Raw genomic sequence first — 18,994 nt, forward strand, 5'->3', positions numbered from 1 at the left:
CTTCCACTTTTCACGGGGCGTGAAGACGCGGTTGGGTGACAATGTGGTCTATAGCCAGAGGACGGGCCGAGGGACCAGGGTCCCCCAGCAATTACTAACATTATTACACCTATATAGTATACGTGTGCATCTCAACTTTTTCATTGGGGGCTAACCCCCCCCCAAGCCCCCCCCCCCCCCTGGTTCCGCCGCCACTGATAAGCAACATTTCCAGTAAAAATGGACACAAAATGCACAATTTAGTATGGCTGGCATGTCACTTAGTGTTTATAGTGATAATACAAACACAAATACCATCTATGTTTCTAAAACTATTATGCCGCCGAACTTCGCCAGAACCTTTTTTTTGCAAACAAAAAATAAAGCATACGGGAGGGGGGGGTGAGTGATCACCGACATCTCACATAAAGGTCGTCATCATTTTTTTTTTTTGGGGGGCTAAACTTTTTTTTTTTTTTGGTGACGGCCAATAGGGGGGGCGCGCGCCTGTTGCGCCCCCCTGGATACGCCCCTGGTACACGATATGAACCGAGGTACTACTAAAAAGGAGCGATGAACAGTCACAATTGCTTTGATATAAAATCGTTAACATTGAAGAGTGCAACTATACTTCTGTAGAAGTCGACATCTTACATCGCCCGAGGCTTGCTGGTTTGGGTCTTTACGAAAGGAGATACTTGCCTGTCAACAAATCATGTGCTCTCCGTTTAACCTAGCCTAAAACTGATGATAACATTTTTGCAACTAATGTCCATTTACGGTTCACCGTTATGCAAGGCGCTACTGGGTTCTGAGTGGTTTGGAGGGATCAAGGTAAAGAAAAATATTTATATAATGACTGACGATGACGACGACTAAATCGATGTTCCGAAGCCTCACTTGGCACGACTGCACCCATATGTCAGAACGGGGAGAGCTCTTCTTTGCTGTACATAGACCAGCAGCCTACTTTCCTAGACTCACGACACCGCGAGCCCCGTATTAGCTAGCATCAACCATCCAGATTATTATTATTGTTATGCGTTCACAACGTTTCGACAGCAGTAAAGCTACCTAAAAATATCCCGGGGAAAATTCCAAATCCCAGTCCTCTGAAAACAGTATTTACTAACAGTCGTTAGAGTACTAGTGAAGACTTAGTTCGCTTGGCTAATTGGCCTAGCTAGCGCGCGAAATAGGGCGTGACTATTGAAACAATAAATGAAACTCTAATTGCTATAAAAAATAACTTTATGAAAATGAGCGATCAGTGTACGTACACCGTGGTAAAACGTTCACCGGGGACTACTTGGGCAAGGTGTACATACATAAAAACCTTGTTCCAGAATTTCAGGAATAAGAAACCCGTCAAGGAATGTTCTTCTCCCAGTGCGGAGAGTTCGTAACTGGTACCTACACAGACGTAATAGAGAAACGCTGCGTAACCGGGAGAAAAAGACAAGTTAAAACAACGGAACTTTTCAACTCAGTTCTTGTAGTAGGTAAAGAGAGGAAGTTCTGGGAATCTTGCGACTTCTTCAAAACAATTGCAAAACGCTGCGAAACAGATGAAATCCAGACCAGAACACGCGTTGGAGTAGTAGATTGGAAGGAAGAGGGTAGCGACCAGTAGAGAATAATTGGTGGCGCAGTGCAAGAATAATAGCAGTTGTTATAGTCCCAGTAGATCGGAGTACATACGTTTGGAGATAGATAAAAGAGGGAGTCAAGTAAATTAGTTACCATGGTGATAAATTTGAATTTCTCTCACGGCAAAATTGGCTCCCAAGTCGACAAACCACCACTGGTTTGTCGTGTCTGTAGCAAAAGGAAAACAAAAAGGAAAATCAATGTAGCAATTATTACACGCCGATATAGAATGGGAAAACAGTTCAATCTTAATGTTAGTTTGATCAAATGAGTGATACAGTGTACTGTGACATTAGCAACAGTGTCTTTGCTAACGTTCTGGAGCATTCCCACAGTCTGTATTTTGAAATAGAGATATTAATTTTAATAATATGAATTAATTCTGACTTATAATTTGATACAATTTATTTTTTGTTTGCTACTGGAAATCGTATATGTAAACTCTGAATACTGTTAATTGTCAATATTGTTATGTATTTGTGTGAGCGGGGGGGGGGGGGGGAAGGCAAGGGGTGAGTCTATTCAACCATCTACTTGTGGTTACATGTGGTATCAAATAACACCGTAAATGAGGACAGCACATTTAATGCGGGGGTGTTACTGTGCAAAAATAGTTCAAACGTTGTCACGGAGTCAAACGTAATAAGTCGCATGATTATAATCGCCTGATTTGAGGGATAAACGATTTCTCCAAACCTTTAAGTCGTTAATATTATTGACTAAAATGCAAGATTTGGATTTTAATTCCATCGGTTTTGAGTAATTCCGTTCATAAATCAAAGATTAGGTGGCAAGGGACAAATATAATTGATTATTACATTGAGATTGCCAAGTTCAAAGAGTAAAAACATTTTAAAGATATAGCTGTAAGAAAAAAATAACGTGAACGTAAGACCGTGTGGTAGGAAGTAATATAGATGATTACATGCTGCATATAGAACAACAGGTATAGGTTCTTAACCTCTGTACCAATAGTTATGAATGAAACCTATGAGATACGGTATATTCATAAAAATAAAATGCTTAGTGGAGTTAGAGGAATATTTTATATTGCAATAGTTATACTGTCCAAACGTTGAGTAAACGATGAATTCAATAATTTCTTATTAAACTTATTAATTAAGTTTTATCATATTTTATGATAACATATATGCCAATATGCAACAAGCCGCCATTTTGATTTACACATGGTAGTCATAATTTTGTATGTTTCTACTGCTAGTTTGTTTCACTTGGAAAGTTCCTTCAAATGATACCATATTTTAACACATTGGTCAAAGTATCTTAGATTTATGACACTTTACTCTATCCCCGCCTATCCCAAATGAAAGCAACAGACCAGGCTTCATGTTAGACACAACTTAAATACTGTATCCCCGTCCATCCCAATGAAAGGAACAGACCAGGCTTCATGTTAGACACAACTAAAATACTGTTTCCCCGTCTATCCCAATGAAAGGAACAGACCAAGCTTCATGTTAGACACAACTTAAATACTGTATCCCTGACTATCCCAATGAAAGGAACAGACCAAGTTTCATGTTAGACACAACTAAAATACTGTTTCCCCGACTACCCCAAATGAAAGGAACAGACCAGGTTTCATTTACAACACTAAACTACTGTATTACCGCTTATCCCAAATGCAAGGAACAGACTAGGCCTCTTGTTAGACATCAGTAACCAACTGTATCCCCGCCTATCCCAATTAAAGGAACAGACCAGGCCTTATGTAAGACACCAGTAAACCAGCAACGTAGTGAGGAATTTGAAAGGGGAGCACATTTTGCGATTGATACTGGGGGGGAGGGGTTTAAGGGGAGGGGTGTCCCCCTCCCCAGTGAGATATTATTTATCAATCGAAGGTCATGTTATATGATATCATGTTATCAACAGAGTTTGTTACATGTTCTTTTACATAATATATCTGAAATACCAAAATAGCGTTTTTTTTTACAATTTTTCCGATAGGATGATACTTGTTTATTGTACATTTGAAAAACTTAACTGATGGACAACATACACTTTCATATTTTGTAAGACAGCCAGATTATTTATAGGAAGTGCGTATCACGTACGATTGCTAGCTAAGCTTCATAACATGCTGTTCGTGCAACCACTTAGGACGAATCATAGAAAGGATGAGAACGAACGTTGTCGACGTCGTTGTGCATACAGTTCGTGACACTCCAGTGCGGTTTGGTAGGCAATATGTATTTAATTACGCAGTGGCCAACTGTACGTTGAAATAGGCTATACGCTAAATTTAGCTAATTGCATCTGCAAAACTAAGTAGTTGAATCAGTAGGCATGAATTCTCCAACGATTATATTCGAATTAACGGAGCTGACGAGTATATTCAAGATCAAAAGAGCACTACAAAATACCATGCTACAAAAACAACAGTTTTGTAACATTTTTTCGACACTGAAGGGGGGGGGGGGTTGGGGGGTCCCCCTGCTCCCCCTGGCACACGAAACTCATAGCTAGTACAGTAACTACTGTTCGTGTTCCACAACCGTGCATCAGTAACTACTGCGTTAGCTATGAGTATCGGGTGCCTCTGTCTTTGTCCTGCAGTAAACTACTGTATCCGCGCTTATCCCAGTAAAAGGAACAGACCAGATCTTTCCTACCAGAACAGGCTATAACCACTCCACATTTGTGTTTTAACCATCTCCAATTCTTGCTCATGGGAATGATAGACAATTTCATTTCTAGCGCAGTAATTTGTGTTTAAGGGTCTTTGAGTTACACAGTGACTGCAGCATTTCCTCGTAGTTGGTTTCACAAGCAAAATCGTTACAAATGTGGATTGTTTAAACATATTACTGCTCACAGAGAGTCAAAACTTTATACTAGCATTTTTTATTTAAATGTAACTATATGAATGACTGGTAACATGTGAAATGTACATCAAAGTTAGTCCATTCTTCCACGGTGTGCATTTGTGGTGAAATCAATGAGATTTTCTTATTCTTGTTCTTGTTCATATTTTCTTGTTCAGATTTAAACATCATGTTGAATGTTGTTAAATAAAGACACATTGGCATTTGCGTCTTTCTAAAAACATGCATATCAATAGAAAAATTCAAATCGAAAAATCCACGTCACCGTTATACTCACGTGTTTGTGAACATCTTCCATTTTCAACTGTTAGGCCATTTACTGCCAGGTCGGCTCCACTGTCTCGGTACGTACTCGATCCTTGATATGCTCTCTTATTTTTCGCAACTGAGAATGACAATAAAAGGTTCAACACATGAAATACGTTGTCAAAGAATGACAAGTACGCAACGACGATTTACGTGTATATATGAATTTGCAGTTGTATTTAATGCTCCGAACAATGTAAATACTTTCTGATTTTTTTCGGTAGTTTATAATTTGTGATGCATAGATTACGCCATAGTGTTTTATGTTATTACGATAAGGAAAGCAGATTATATTTAAGTGCATGCATTAAAATGTTAATCATATATATATAGTACTGACAAGTAGTTTCCTTAGTATAGAGTCAACGTTTCTCACCATTAACAAGACATTTTCCCACGGGAGGATTCCAAGTTCCATTGTTACATTTTGATGTCATACTTCCTATAAGAACAGTGTTGTCGTCGTTATCACATGAAACTGTCAGGTTTGATCCGTGGACGTATGACCGATCACCAAAGTATATTATTTCTCTGCCTTCTTCATCAAGCACTGGTCGGCAGTTTGCTATGGAAATATACGTGTACATTGGTATTATCGACAATACGTGATAATGTGGTGTAGCAATAAGTGTATTCAACAATGAGCTCGAACAATATTATTCTGTTTGATGTAGTTATAATCGCTGCGGTAATACGATCTCTATGGCTGGATGAGGTCACAACTGATTGGTAACTCTGCAGCTTGTAATATTTAAATGTTTAATGTTAATATCGCTAATTTAGTATCAACGCAAAACTTTCAGAAAAATATCGACACAAATACAGTAGCTGTAAATTATGTTCTCCGTCGCTCCTTCATAGATCATCAGTCGTTTTAAAATTAAAACGAACTACCAAGTACCTCAGTGTAACAGTAACGCATACATTTTATTATCGTGATGGATATGGATATTTTTACGTGAGCATTTAATTCATTAGGCAAGAAACTTTCGAAAAAGTCGCGTCGATTATTTATAATTCCTGTGCTGCTTACAAGCTCGGTTTTCTAGTTTCTAGTTTCAGTATCATATGTCAGATAGCCAAACGTTTTGAAATTAAAGAAAAATGATTACACGTAGCCCCGTTACATAATTGCTTGACTAAAGCATAATGTAATTACGGGGTAAAACGAAGTTCACCTCAGAGACTCGTTAGTCTTGTGTGATTTTGTCTCCATGATGTGGCACGGATGTGAATTTAAAACAAACTATGAATTCGAATCTTGTACATTTAATTATATTTATTCTTATTATTTATACCGTGGATCAAACCTTTATAGAAGTGGTTAAATTTAGAAACATCGACAGGAATTTTTCGGACCCTGCAGAGAATTGAATGTTACTTCTGCAAGCCAATAAATGACGCTTTACTTATACCTCTCTAGTTTAATATTATTTTGTGATCATTACTGCTTTACACAATTTAAACTGTACCTTTTATAGTATAACAGATGAAGGCTTACCTACGCTTGAACACCTTGGAATGCTAGGGGACCACTGTCCATTTCGACAGATAGAAGATTCGGTCCTGTCGGGGATCAATCCATCCCGGCATGAAACTTCAAGCTCCGTACCAGCATCGAACTCGTTTTCTCTAGAGGATGCACCGTTATAAAATATCGTGAAGTAGTCCACGCTGCTCACCGCAAGACATTTTGCTGATGATGACGTTAAGAAAGTTACATCATTTTTTAAAATAAATTTTAAACCACTTGAATTCGAATCTTGTACATTTAATTATATTTATGCAATGTACTTATCGTGGATCAAACACCAATAGAAGTGATTAAAGTTAAAGATATCGACAGGAACTTTTCGGACCCTACAAGTTACTGTTACTTGTGCAAGCCAATAAATGTTGCTTTACTTAAAGCCGATAAAGGCGATCGATATGGTTTGATCTTCAAACTCTAACCTGAAAGCTTGACATACATTTCATATTTATCATTCCGAACAGATTGCTGGTCATGAGCACTAAGCACGTACAAAGTGAACCAAAAGAGGCAGAAAAGATACATTACAAAATAAATAGGAAGAAAGTGAAACTTTTATAGCACAGATTATGGTCCATGCATTTGTCCAATGTTCACCAAACCCACTCCCTCCCCTCCCCCGCCTTCCTCACTTCGCCCCGTGGGGTGGAACGTAAGTTTGTACGTATAGTGGAAAGTTTAAGATACAATAATCAATATTTCAGATAGCTTGGGAGGATTATGAAATTGACTAATTCTAAAAAAAAACAATGTCAAATTTTGTATTAAAAGTGGAAAGTGTTGGCATAAAAGTTAGCAAATTGCTGTGAAGTAAACATTTTGAGAAAATAGTCAGAATATAATCAGAATAAAATATTCGAAAATTTGAGACGTTAACGAAATTTCGAAATTAAATTACAACAATTCAAGATGCGATGAGTATTCGAATAAGTTTACAAAATCGTGAGAATATAGTTACAATTTTGCAAAATTAATTAGAAATTCGAAGATAACAAATTGAACTTTTCAACGTCTTTTTTTTGTTTAATGCACCACATAAACTAATATTCTTCTGGGTCTTGCTACAATTAAGAATTATTCATTTCTGTTTAAACATATTATTAGGTATATAATGGGGAAGAGCGTAGTGGGCTGTGGTCAAGCTTTAATGTCTTTAAGGATATAATGGGGAAGAGCGTAGTGGCCGTGGTCAAGCTTCAATGTCTTTAGGGATATAATGGGAGAGCGTAGTGGACTGTGGTCAAGCTTCAATGTCTTAAGGAATATAATGGGGAGAGCGTAGTGGACTGTGGTCAAGCTTCAATGTCTTTAGGGATATAATGGGGAAGAGCGTAGTGGGCCGTGGTCAAGCTACAATGTCTTTAGGGATATAATGGGAGAGCGTAGTGGGCCGTGGTCAAGCTTCAATGAACTTAGGGATAAAATGAGGTAGAGCGTAGTGGACTGTGGTCAAGCTTCAATGTCTTTAGGAATATAATGGGGAGAGCGTAGTGGACTGTGGTCAAGCTTCAATGTCTTTAGGGATATATAAGGGAGGGGGAGCGTAGTGGGCCCTAGTCAAGCTTCAATTTACTTAGGGATATAATGGGGTAGAGCGTAGTGGACTGTGGTCAAGCTTCAATGTCTTTAGGAATATAATGGGGAGAGCGTAGTGGACTGTGGTTAAATTTAATGTCTTTAGGGATATATAAGGGGAAGCGTAGTGGGCTTTGGTCAAGCTTCAATGTCTTTGTGGTATAATAGGAGAGCGTAGTGGGCTGTGGTCAAGCTTCAATGTCTTTAGGGATATATAAGGGAGGGGCGTAGTGGGCTTTGGTCAAGCTTCAATGTCTTTGTGGATATAATAGGAGAGCGTAGTGGGCTGTGGTCAAACTTCAATGTCTTTAGGGATATAATGGGGAAGAGCGTAGTGGGCCGTGATCAAGTTTCAATGTACTTAGGGATATAATGTGGTAGAGCGTAGTGGACTGTGGTCAAGCTTCAGTGTCTTAGGAATATAATGGGGAGAGCGTAGTGGACTGTGGTCAAGCTTCAATGTCTTTAGGGATATAATGGGGAAGAGCGTAGTGGGCCGTGGTCAAGCTTCAATGTACTTAAGGATATAATGGGGTAGGGCGTAGTGTACTGTGGTCAAGCTTCAATGTCTTTAGGAATATAATGGGGAGAGCGTAGTGGACTGTGGTTAAATTTAATGTCTTTAGGGATATATAAGGGGGAGCGTAGTGGGCTGTGGTCAAGCTTCAATGTCTTTGTGGATATAATAGGAGAGCGTAGTGGGCTGTGGTCAAGCTTCAATGTCTTTAGGGATATATAAGGGAGGGGGAGCGTAGTGGGCTTTGGTCAAGCTTTAATGTCTTTGTGGATATAATAGGAGAGCGTAGTGGGCTGTGGTCAAGCTTCAATGTCTTTAGGGATATAATGGGGAAGAGCGTAGTGGGCTGTGGTCAAGCTTCAATGTCTTTATGGATATAATGGGGGAGAGCGTAGTGGGCTGTGATCAACTTCAATGTCTTTGTGGATATAGTAGGAGAGCGTAGTGGGCTGTGGTCAAGCTTCAATGTCTTTTTGGATATAATAGGAAAGCGTAGTGGGCTGTGGTCAAGCTTCAATGTCTTTAGGGATATGAAGGGGGAGAGCGTAGTGGGCTGAGGTCAAGCTTCAATGTCATTATGGATATAATGGGAGAGCGAAGTGGGCTGTGGTCAAGTTCAGTGTCTTAAGGGATGATATCATGGGAGAGCGTAATGGGCTGTGATCAAGCTTCAATGCCTTGAGGAATATAATGGAGGAGAGCGTAGTGGGCTGTCGTCAAGCCTCAATGTCTTTAGGGAAATAACGGGAGAGCGTAGTGGGCTGTAATCAAGCTTCAATGTCTTTAGGGATATAGGGTAACATTGTCTCAAGTATTGTTAGTTCTTTCTTCGCTCATTTGATTCATTCCTTCATTTTGGAGGGTGGGGGCCGGGTAAGGGCGGGTGGTATATTTACACGTTAACGACCATCTTCCTTCTTTCTGCGTCTTTTCTTTGGTTATTTATTCCAATGCACTTGTGATATTGAAATACTTTTCATTTTGTCTTTACATTTATGGAAGTGGCACATTGCGAGAAATTACAGTTTATTCCAATCTAACCTAGATTAGATTTGACAAATCATGACAATTGCAGTTTCTTAAGCTTCTTCAAGTTTAGTTCATTTACAGCTCAAATTATTCTCAGCAAAATATCAAAATGTTATGAAAAAGTAAACAGCGACTCTATAGTTGTAGACATGTATGCCAACGGAACCCACCACAACATCCTATGAATCTCAGGTGGATATTGAATTGCATGAGATCAACTATGCATTTGTGCTTGTCTTTTAGCTATATGAAGAGGATTACCTTCAGCACAAGTTGGTAAAATGCGGTCCCAGACTCCATTCACGCATGTAATACTCTCGATTACATCAGAAATAGTGAACCCATCATTACACGTGACAGTTACCCTGTCACCATGACGTGGTGGTCTTGATATTGCAGTGTCGTTTATGTAATGTACATTTCCATTATCCACCAACCTCACTTCACAAATAGCTAAAAGGAGAAAAAAGCAACAAACTGTAAATGAAATTCGTGTTAACTCATCTCATTATTCGTAATTGATAGATATAGTTTGTCTTGTACTTATCGTGAATTTCGCATTCAATATGTTTATTATTCAAATCAATTACTTCATTTTTTAAATTAAAAGAGAAATAATGTATGCCTATATGTACTTTCATATCATTTGGTTTTCCTCTGTTTATATCTCAGCTAGAACTGGTGAGTCACTAGTGGTCATAACATACGAGTAGTTCTTGTTGTTTTTGTTGTTTTGCTGAACCCTAGCTGTTAATTTGTGGCCATAAATGTAAAAGCATTTATTAAACTTGTTCATCGCTTCCCTTTACTTGTGATACTGTGATCAAGCATACAGGTAAATAGTGAGGGATGGATGTTCCTCACTTTTAATGCTATAGATTCGAGAATGTTGTGTACACCAATTAAACACACACTACGAAACTACATTACGCGTTATATAGGGCCAAACTGTCATATATAAACGAAACTGTAGTGAGCATACGTGTACCGTCCCTGTATATTTGTATGCTATTACAACGTCGGCTACCAGGCACAGCACGTGCTAGTTTAACCTGCACATGTTGTTTACACCGATTAAACACATACTCCCCATGCACTACAAACTTCATTACCGAACAGAGATGTAATATATACAAAAAACATCGTACCTTCGTTATATGTATGTGTATGCTGTGACGTCTGCTACCAAGCACAGTACATGGGAGCATTAGTGTACACAGTATCGTCAGAAAGTGGCCACAACGCAGATGGGACGTACACGCAATGTACAGTGTAAAGAAATATTATCATATTACTGTACATTTGCTCCTATCTTTGGGAAACGTCAAAACTGTTAAATCTTCCTTAAGACGAGTAACATGTGCATTTATTTCAGAACGGCAATGTACATATGCATATATGCTTATATGCCCAGTGTTGCCCACATACCTATTGCACAGCGTGGGTATGTATTTGGTCCTCTCCACTGTCCTTTTATGCATGTACGCTGCTCTTCATTAACATTTTCAAGGACGAAACCTTCTTCAACACAATGAAATGTTGCCAGGGTGGAATGCGGGTAATGAGAACCAACACTTTCTTCACTATAAGTAACTGCCAGGTTATCTGGATGGTTCACCAAGGGAGGGCATGGATCTGAAAATCGAGAATTCGTAAATATATGTTCCAAAATATATTCCATACAACAGCAATTTAATGTAACTTGACTTAGCAAAGTAAGTTCCTAATATGCTTTATAATCAAGATCCGTTTATTTGTTTCCATAGTAAAGCTTACTTCACAGTTTTCTTTGCATTTGAATAAATGAGTAAGACATATGGGTTATTACTTGGCGAGAAAACTAAGAACGGAAGATTGCATTCGGTTTTTGAAAAGATACATCTTATTTCATCATAAACATCACATGATAGTGGTTAACACGCTCGCTAAAATGTTGATCGCCACTATCAGTTGGCACAAAGAGAAAACTTGAAAATACAATTACCAACGCTGCCACTTAAATTTGGAACCATTGCGTAATTTTTCGTTGCCTATTTTTCTTCATTGTTTTATTCCTTATTGTTTTAGCATTGATGACATGTTCAACATATTTAAGATCACCACACGGTTTATGCCATGAGAGGACAATTGCAGCGCGTCCTTTTCGTGTGCGTTCATTCGAAACCCCATTTGAGAATCAGATGGCATGAACATGTAAATAAAAATAAAAGCTTTTGGTGACACACAAAGATTTCTCCTAGTACCACTACATATTATCGGAATATCGCAATCATGGGCAGTATATTAATTTACCCCCGTAAACACAACACCGACAAAATATAAATACAAATATTGTAAGTGTGTCACTACTGTGATTAAGAAAGAAAGGGTCTTCTTGTCTTCTCACCACCAACACATGAAGGAACTTCCTGTTCCCACTGTCCATTCCAACACCTAGACGTATGCACAACTACGCCGTCAATGAAGTGTGTTCCTGATGCACATACCGCCTGGAGTATACCACCGTGCTGTGGGTGTGTAGTACGTTGATTGTTTTGGTCATAGTAAACAAACCGGACATTTGAAAATTCTTCCCTACTGCAGGATACTAGAGATAAAATCATTTGCACATATTATATGGTTTAATACGCTCACCGTCAAATTGGCAGCTAGACGTGTTTTATTGTTTACTGACTGTGTAGTGCACATCTCGGAAACAAATAGAAGCAGATTACCCCGTACAGTGAAGCATCCCATGAACAGACATACCGTGACACTCATTTAAGTGACAATACTACGTAATGCTACACGTATAAAATTGAATCAACTTACAAATCACAAGAATACCAAAGACGCTATTATTCAGACTAGTCAAGAACAATTAGGAGTATTATTATTTAAATTAAAATTACTTTTATATTTTTTAAAGATTTTTTAAAGATCCGGTGGGTTCAATTAGAACCAAATGGACTGTAGCTGTAGAATTTAGTAGATCAACGTGTTTATTCCTTACTCTTGACACATTCCGGTAGAGCAGTTGTCCAACTTCCCAAATCACATACTGAGGCTTCCATTTCAGTGGCTCGGTAACCCACATTACAAGCTACGTTTCTAGTTGTTCCTTGCTCTGGGTTATCCGTGGAATAAAGAACACGTCCATTCCGTATGTTTTGGTGGACACATGGAACTGAAATGTACAAGAATGTTTCAATTTGATTACGTTAGAAAATTAATCATGATATAAACGCAGGACTCTTCGCTTTGTTTCATCGAAGCGTATTCTTTTCAGCTTAAATTCTTTACCTTATGATTATTTCGTAAAAAGGACTGAATCTGTATCACATGCATCAAAAGAAAAGTAAAGAGGAGTGTAAAGACAAAACGACGCCCTTCGTTATTTGCAACACAATTTAAAGAAATATTAAATTAAGCGATTTAACATTTTCCCAAGAAAATATGTTGTAGGTATGATTTGCCTGAAATTCCCTTGTCATTATCCGGGTAAATATAGTATATAGTACTGTATAAATATCCATATTTTGAGAACCAGTTTACCGTTTAATAAATGTGTAACTGTTCATGGTGTTTATTTAAATACCTTACGTATAATGAGTATCTCTTTCCTCTCAATCCATATGACCCAGATTGGTTTCCATAAAGTTGTACAAGTTAAATCATTGTCAATCATAGTAAGGTTACTGTTGCTTCAATTATGAAATATAGACCTATCCGGCCATTGCCTAAATCGAAGGCTGCGTATTCGATCTATACATATCAAGTAACACATACACATTTTGTCTTGATGCGTTATTCAGATATCATGACATACTTTTAGTACAAGTTGGCGCATCTCCTCGCCATTGTCCATTAAGACATTGCTTCGTGTCACTTGTTCGATATCCACGCTCAGTACATACAAAGGTAGTAGTGGTACCGTGTGGTCTGGTTCCTCGCTCCACTGAGTCTCTGTTATATACAACTCTCCATTGGCCAACACCAATAGCATTCTCACTACAGGGATCTGATGTCAATACAAAAGAACATGTGTGAAAAAACGAGTTTCAAACCATTTTCTCAATTTTTATAAATGAAATGAGCTTCAGTCTGAAGAGAAAATTATGGACATGTTGCTAATGAGTTTGTTCTATCTATGAAGTACAAGAGGTACATTAGGCATCATGTACACAAGCCTATTAAGCTCCCTGGTTGTTCAAACAGTAATCATTGTGATATGGTAAGTCAGTTATTTATCAGAAGAGCTGATCTTAAATTGATGAAAATAGCACGTTTTATTAAGAAAGGAATTGTTGTTCCGCTTGTTATTAAATTGAAGTTTCGAGACTAACATTGGCCATTCTGTTCGAAGCGGCTGTTTTCCAATATTTCTGTCTTAATAAATTAATGGAATTGAATCTATTAACACAACAGTAAATGTCCATAAACAGTCTTCTGTATCTCACCTCGTCATGACATATGATGTCATAATATCAATAACCTTTGTTTTAGGGCAAATACAGTAAAGTGTACGTAATCCTTCTTATAATGCACTGACTTTTACCTTCAGTACAAACAGGAACGTTTGTCGACCAATCGCCAGCATTACATATTGATTCATACGCTGATGGGATTTTTCAAATCATTTGCTAATGTTATCCCAACGAAATGTAAAAAGTCAGTATTCATCTACGACATATATCCGCACACACACGCACACACACGCGCACACGCGCACACACACGCACACACGCGCGCACCCACACACACACGCACGCACGCACACACACATATATATATATATATATATATATATATATATATATATATATATATGTATATATATATATATATATATATATATATATATATATATATATATATATATATATATATATATATATATATATATAGTTGGTTGGCGTCTATCTTGGCGCAGAGTGCTCTATGTCCATGGGACAGAGCGGAATATATGTTGAGACTAGTGGAACACTAGTAGTTGTAACTCGGAGTTTCACGCGTTATAGCGATCGTCAGACAATTCCTCGTCAGAAAACAGTTGTCTGACGATCGCTATAACGCGTGAAACTCCGAGTTACAACTACTAGTGTTCCACTAGTCTCAACTAGTATCAACATATATATATATATATATATATATATATATATATATACAGGAATAACGGAAAAACTGTTAAACAACTATGCTGCATTTAGAGAAAGGCTGGGTCTCGAATGAGAAACAATTATTAAGTTAGGTAAGTGATTGGAAGCAAAACAGCAAATGTTTGGTTTTTGCAGAGCTTTCGAGCAAGACTAGCTCTTCTTGAGCGCATGATCACCGAAAGTGACAAGGAGTAGCAGGAATTGGAACTATTTTATAGAGAAGATTATCGGCATGGTTGTAAAGTCAAAGCGACTTACTGATTTCTGCTGAATTGAGCAGAAGTTTAAGAAATTCGGATTATTTTAATCCGATTCCGTCGTAATTGTAAAGGAACTGTTTTGATTTATCTGGGACGGCAAATCGTTTCTGATGTTTAATCCGAATGGTGCCGTGGTCTTTAGGTTTAGTTCCCACAAATTTTCTTTATATATAGAAATATAGATATATATATATATTATATATATATATATATATATATATATATATATATATATATATATATTTATATATATATATATATATATATATATAGATAGATATATAGATATATATATATATAGATATGTATATATATATACATATATATATATATATATATATATATATATATATAGAAGATAAATATATATATATATATATAGAAGATAAATATATACATATATATATATATATATATATGCGTGTGTGCGTGTGTGTGTGCAGATATATGTCGTAGATGAATGCTGACTTTTTACATTCAGTTGCGATAATATTAGCAAATGATATGAAACATCCCATCAGCGTATGGTTCTTTTTCACGAAGCCCAAATATGATGGTATGCAGTATATCAATTACCCCTTTTCCCCCACCACCGAAAATATATAAAGCAAATATTGTTAGTACGTTACTACTGTGATTAAGAGAGGAAGTTATTATTCGTTAAAGTCTTCTCACCACCAATACACGCTGGAACTTCCTGTTCCCACTGTCCATTCCAACACCTAGACGTATGCAAAACTACGCCGTCAATGAAGTGTGTTCCTGATTCACATAATGCCTGGAGTCTACCACCGTGCTGTGGGTGTGTAGTATGTTGATTGTTGTGGTCATAGTAAACAAACCGGACATTTGAAAATTCTTCCCTACTGCAGGATACTAGAGATAAAATCATTTGCACATATTATATGGTTTAATACGCTCACCGTCAAAATTTGGTCGAATTGGCAGCTAGACGTGTTTTCATTGTTTACTGACTGTGTAGTGCACTTCTCGGGACCAAATGCAAGCAGATTACCCCGTTCAGTGAAGCAAACCATGAACAGACAAACCGTGCCACTCATTTAAGTGACAATACTACGTAATGCTACACGTATAAAATTGAATCAACTATCAACTTACAAATCACAAGAATACCAAAGACGCTATTATTCAGACTAGTCAAGAACAATTAGGAGTATTATTATTTAAATTAAAATTACTTTTATATTTTTTAAAGATATCAAAATACCTCTTTCACACAGTAACTCGAATCCTTGCCATTCTCCAAATGAGCAAGTTTTTCTGCCTCCACGGGTCGGTGTGTCAAGGAACCCGAATTCATTACAAGTTACTATAGCAACAGTTCCTGGAAGGTGAATGATGTCTGCATTATTCCCTTCTTCAATGCTGACATCAATATTCCATTCACTACTCTGCAAGTCCATTTTGTTGCAAGACTCTGATGAAAAAAAAGCATAAAAGAAACTAAACCATAACTAGGAGTAAACCTATAGGTAAACGAAAGAAGTTAGATTAGTGACACAAGTTATTTGTACATTGCGTGGTAGATAACAATTAACATTTTACATCGGAATAAGGACTACATCCGGTGTGCGCAATGGGAACCAATTGGACTGTAGCTGCAGAAGTTAGTAGACCAAGGTGGTTATTCCTTACTCTCGACACATTCCGGTAGAGCAGTTGTCCAGCTTCCGAAATCACATACTGAATCTTCCATTTCTGTGGCTCGGTAACCCGCCTTACAAGCTACGTTTCTTGTTGTTCCTTGCTCTGGGTTATCCGTGGAATAATGAACACGTCCATTCCGTATGTTTTGGTGGACACATGGAACTGAAATGTACAAGAATGTTTCAATTTGATTACGTTGGAAAATAAATAATGATATAGAGGCAGGACTCCGTGCTTTGTTATATCGAAGCGTATTATTTTCAGCTTTATTTCTTTACATCATAAAAATTCCGTAAAACGGACTGAATCTGTATCACATACATTGCAACAAAGTAAAGAAGAGTATAAAAACAAAACGACGTCCTTCGTTTTTTGCAACACAATTAAAAGAATAATTAAATTAAACGAATTAAGATTTACCTTTAAGGAAATATGGTGTAGACATGATTTGCCTTAAATTCCCTTGTCCTTATCCGGGTAAATATAATATATAATACTGTATAAATATTCACATTTTGAGAAGTATACCGTTTAATTAATGTGTAACTGTACATGGTGTTCATTTAGAAACCGTACGTATAATGAGTATCTCCTTCCTCTCATTCCATATGACCCAAGATTGGTTTCCATAAAGTTGTAAAAGTTCAATTATTGTCAATCATAGTAGGTTACTGTTGCTTCAGTTATGAAACATAGGCCTATCCGGCCAATGCCTAAATCGAAGGCTACGTATTCGATCCATACATATCAAATAACACATACACATTTTTTCTTGATAAGTTATTCAGATTTCATGACATACTTTTAGTACAAGTTGGTGCATCTCCTCGCCATTGTCCAGTAAGACATTGCTTCGTGTCACTTGTTCGATGTCCACGCTCAGAACATACAAAGGTAGCAGTGGTACCGTGTGGTCTGGTTCCTCGCTCCACTGAGTCTCTGTTATATACAACTCTCCATTGGCCAACACCAATAGCACTCTCACTACAGGGATCTGATGTCAATACAAAAGAACATGTGTGAAAAAACGAGTTTCAAACCATTTTCGCCATTTTCTGAAGAGCATCTGAAGAGCAACTTACAGACATGTTGCTAATGATTTTGTCCTCTTTATGAATTACATGAGGTACATTAAGCATCATGTACACAAGCCTATTAAGCTCCCTGGTTGTTCAAACAGTATATATTATGATACATGGTAAGTCAGTTATTTATCAGAAGAGCTGATCTTATATTAATGAAAATAGCACGTTTCATTAAGAAAGGAATTGTTGTTCCGTATGTTATTAAATTGAAGTTTCGAGACTAACATTGGCCATTCTGTTCGAAGCGGCTGTTTTCCAATATTTCTGTTTTAATAAATTAATAGAATTGAATCTATTAACAGAAAAGTTAATGTCCATAAACAGTCTTCTGTATCTCACCTCGTCATGACATATGATGTCGTGATATCAATAACCTTTGCTTTCAGGCAAAAACACTAAAGTGTACGTATTCCTGCTAATTATGCACTGACATTTACCCTCAATACAAGCAGGAACGTTTGTCGACCAAACGCCAGCATTACATCTTGATTCAGCTACTGGTTGGCGCTGGTGGTAACCTTCCTCGCATGTGAAGATACGTACTGAGCCGTGCTCCGGGCGCGATGGTCTATAGTCCACTCGGCCATGTTGTAACTCTTCTTCTGGGCATGCAACTGTGAGAGATGCATACGTCAGTTGATGGTAATGTCAGATCGTTTAAAACAATCATATAACCAATTTAACATTAAACAGGAAGTTTGATATCTTAATAATTTACTACTTGCAATGCCTTCACTAATGTTGCCAAATGGGAAACAAATTTCTATTTTTATGTGATTCAACCTAGCACAGAAAGACTGTCAATGTTTACGTTATTAAAATAAATCGTAAGCACAGTATTTTCTTTCTTCAGTGGTATGTACGCTGTAAAGCGCAGTACATTTTTTTGCGATAGTGAACATATGTTCTTCAAATGTCAAAGTAGGTTCTGCAAATGATAGTCTGTTAACGTATTCGAAAAGCAGTGATTTTATGTTGTTTCTGGACTGACAAATTGCTCCAGGACTTCCCGGGGAAATATAATGAGAATTGGCAGTAGTAAAAACTGTATTCTCAATGTATCAACTCATAAACGACTAGTCTATTCGAATGTTAACGTATGCCTCTGCTACATCTTATCGCATAAAAGAGCAGAGTGAACACATTAATGTTACTCCACCCCTGTTTATGTATATGTTGCATTAAACAAAGACGATCAAATATATAACATTTTGGCAAACATCCACATGTTTGGATTTCATTGAGACTTAGGGTTCGCTTCAAAACTCACGTCTTTCATAAGTCACATCGTTAATTACTCACATTTTCAAAAACCTTAATAATGGCCACGATTTACTTCATCTAAACTTTAACATTTTGAACGAAGGAATTTTTGAAGTCAGTTTTTTTGTAGGATTTGCTGTTGAG

At 37.4% G+C, this 18,994-nt stretch overlaps 1 protein-coding gene across 7 annotated transcripts in view; it reads right to left on the bottom strand.

The window, feature by feature from the left end:
* LOC139964061 (sushi, von Willebrand factor type A, EGF and pentraxin domain-containing protein 1-like) overlaps positions 1 to 18,994 on the bottom strand; it is a 64,930-nt gene that overhangs the window by 20,693 nt on the left and 25,243 nt on the right. For 3 of the 7 annotated variants that reach the window (XM_071965407.1, XM_071965408.1, XM_071965405.1), the window contains 14 exons: positions 18,025 to 18,201; positions 17,305 to 17,496; positions 16,491 to 16,664; positions 16,063 to 16,272; positions 15,510 to 15,710; positions 13,245 to 13,436; positions 12,429 to 12,602; positions 11,823 to 12,023; positions 10,865 to 11,071; positions 9,698 to 9,889; positions 6,286 to 6,480; positions 5,161 to 5,349; positions 4,756 to 4,863; positions 1,723 to 1,797 (listed from right to left, as the gene is read on the bottom strand). In XM_071965407.1, coding sequence (XP_071821508.1) covers positions 1,723 to 1,797; positions 4,756 to 4,863; positions 5,161 to 5,349; positions 6,286 to 6,480; positions 9,698 to 9,889; positions 10,865 to 11,071; positions 11,823 to 12,023; positions 12,429 to 12,602; positions 13,245 to 13,436; positions 15,510 to 15,710; positions 16,063 to 16,272; positions 16,491 to 16,664; positions 17,305 to 17,496; positions 18,025 to 18,201 — 2,487 coding nt within the window. The remainder of the gene's footprint in view (positions 1 to 1,722; positions 1,798 to 4,755; positions 4,864 to 5,160; positions 5,350 to 6,285; positions 6,481 to 9,697; positions 9,890 to 10,864; positions 11,072 to 11,822; positions 12,024 to 12,428; positions 12,603 to 13,244; positions 13,437 to 15,509; positions 15,711 to 16,062; positions 16,273 to 16,490; positions 16,665 to 17,304; positions 17,497 to 18,024; positions 18,202 to 18,994) is intronic. The other 4 variants (XM_071965406.1, XM_071965410.1, XM_071965409.1 and 1 more) reach the window with 4 other exon arrangements.

The sequence above is a fragment of the Apostichopus japonicus genome, chromosome 22, assembly GCF_037975245.1.
Source record: "Apostichopus japonicus isolate 1M-3 chromosome 22, ASM3797524v1, whole genome shotgun sequence".
NCBI lineage: Eukaryota > Metazoa > Echinodermata > Holothuroidea > Aspidochirotida > Stichopodidae > Apostichopus > Apostichopus japonicus.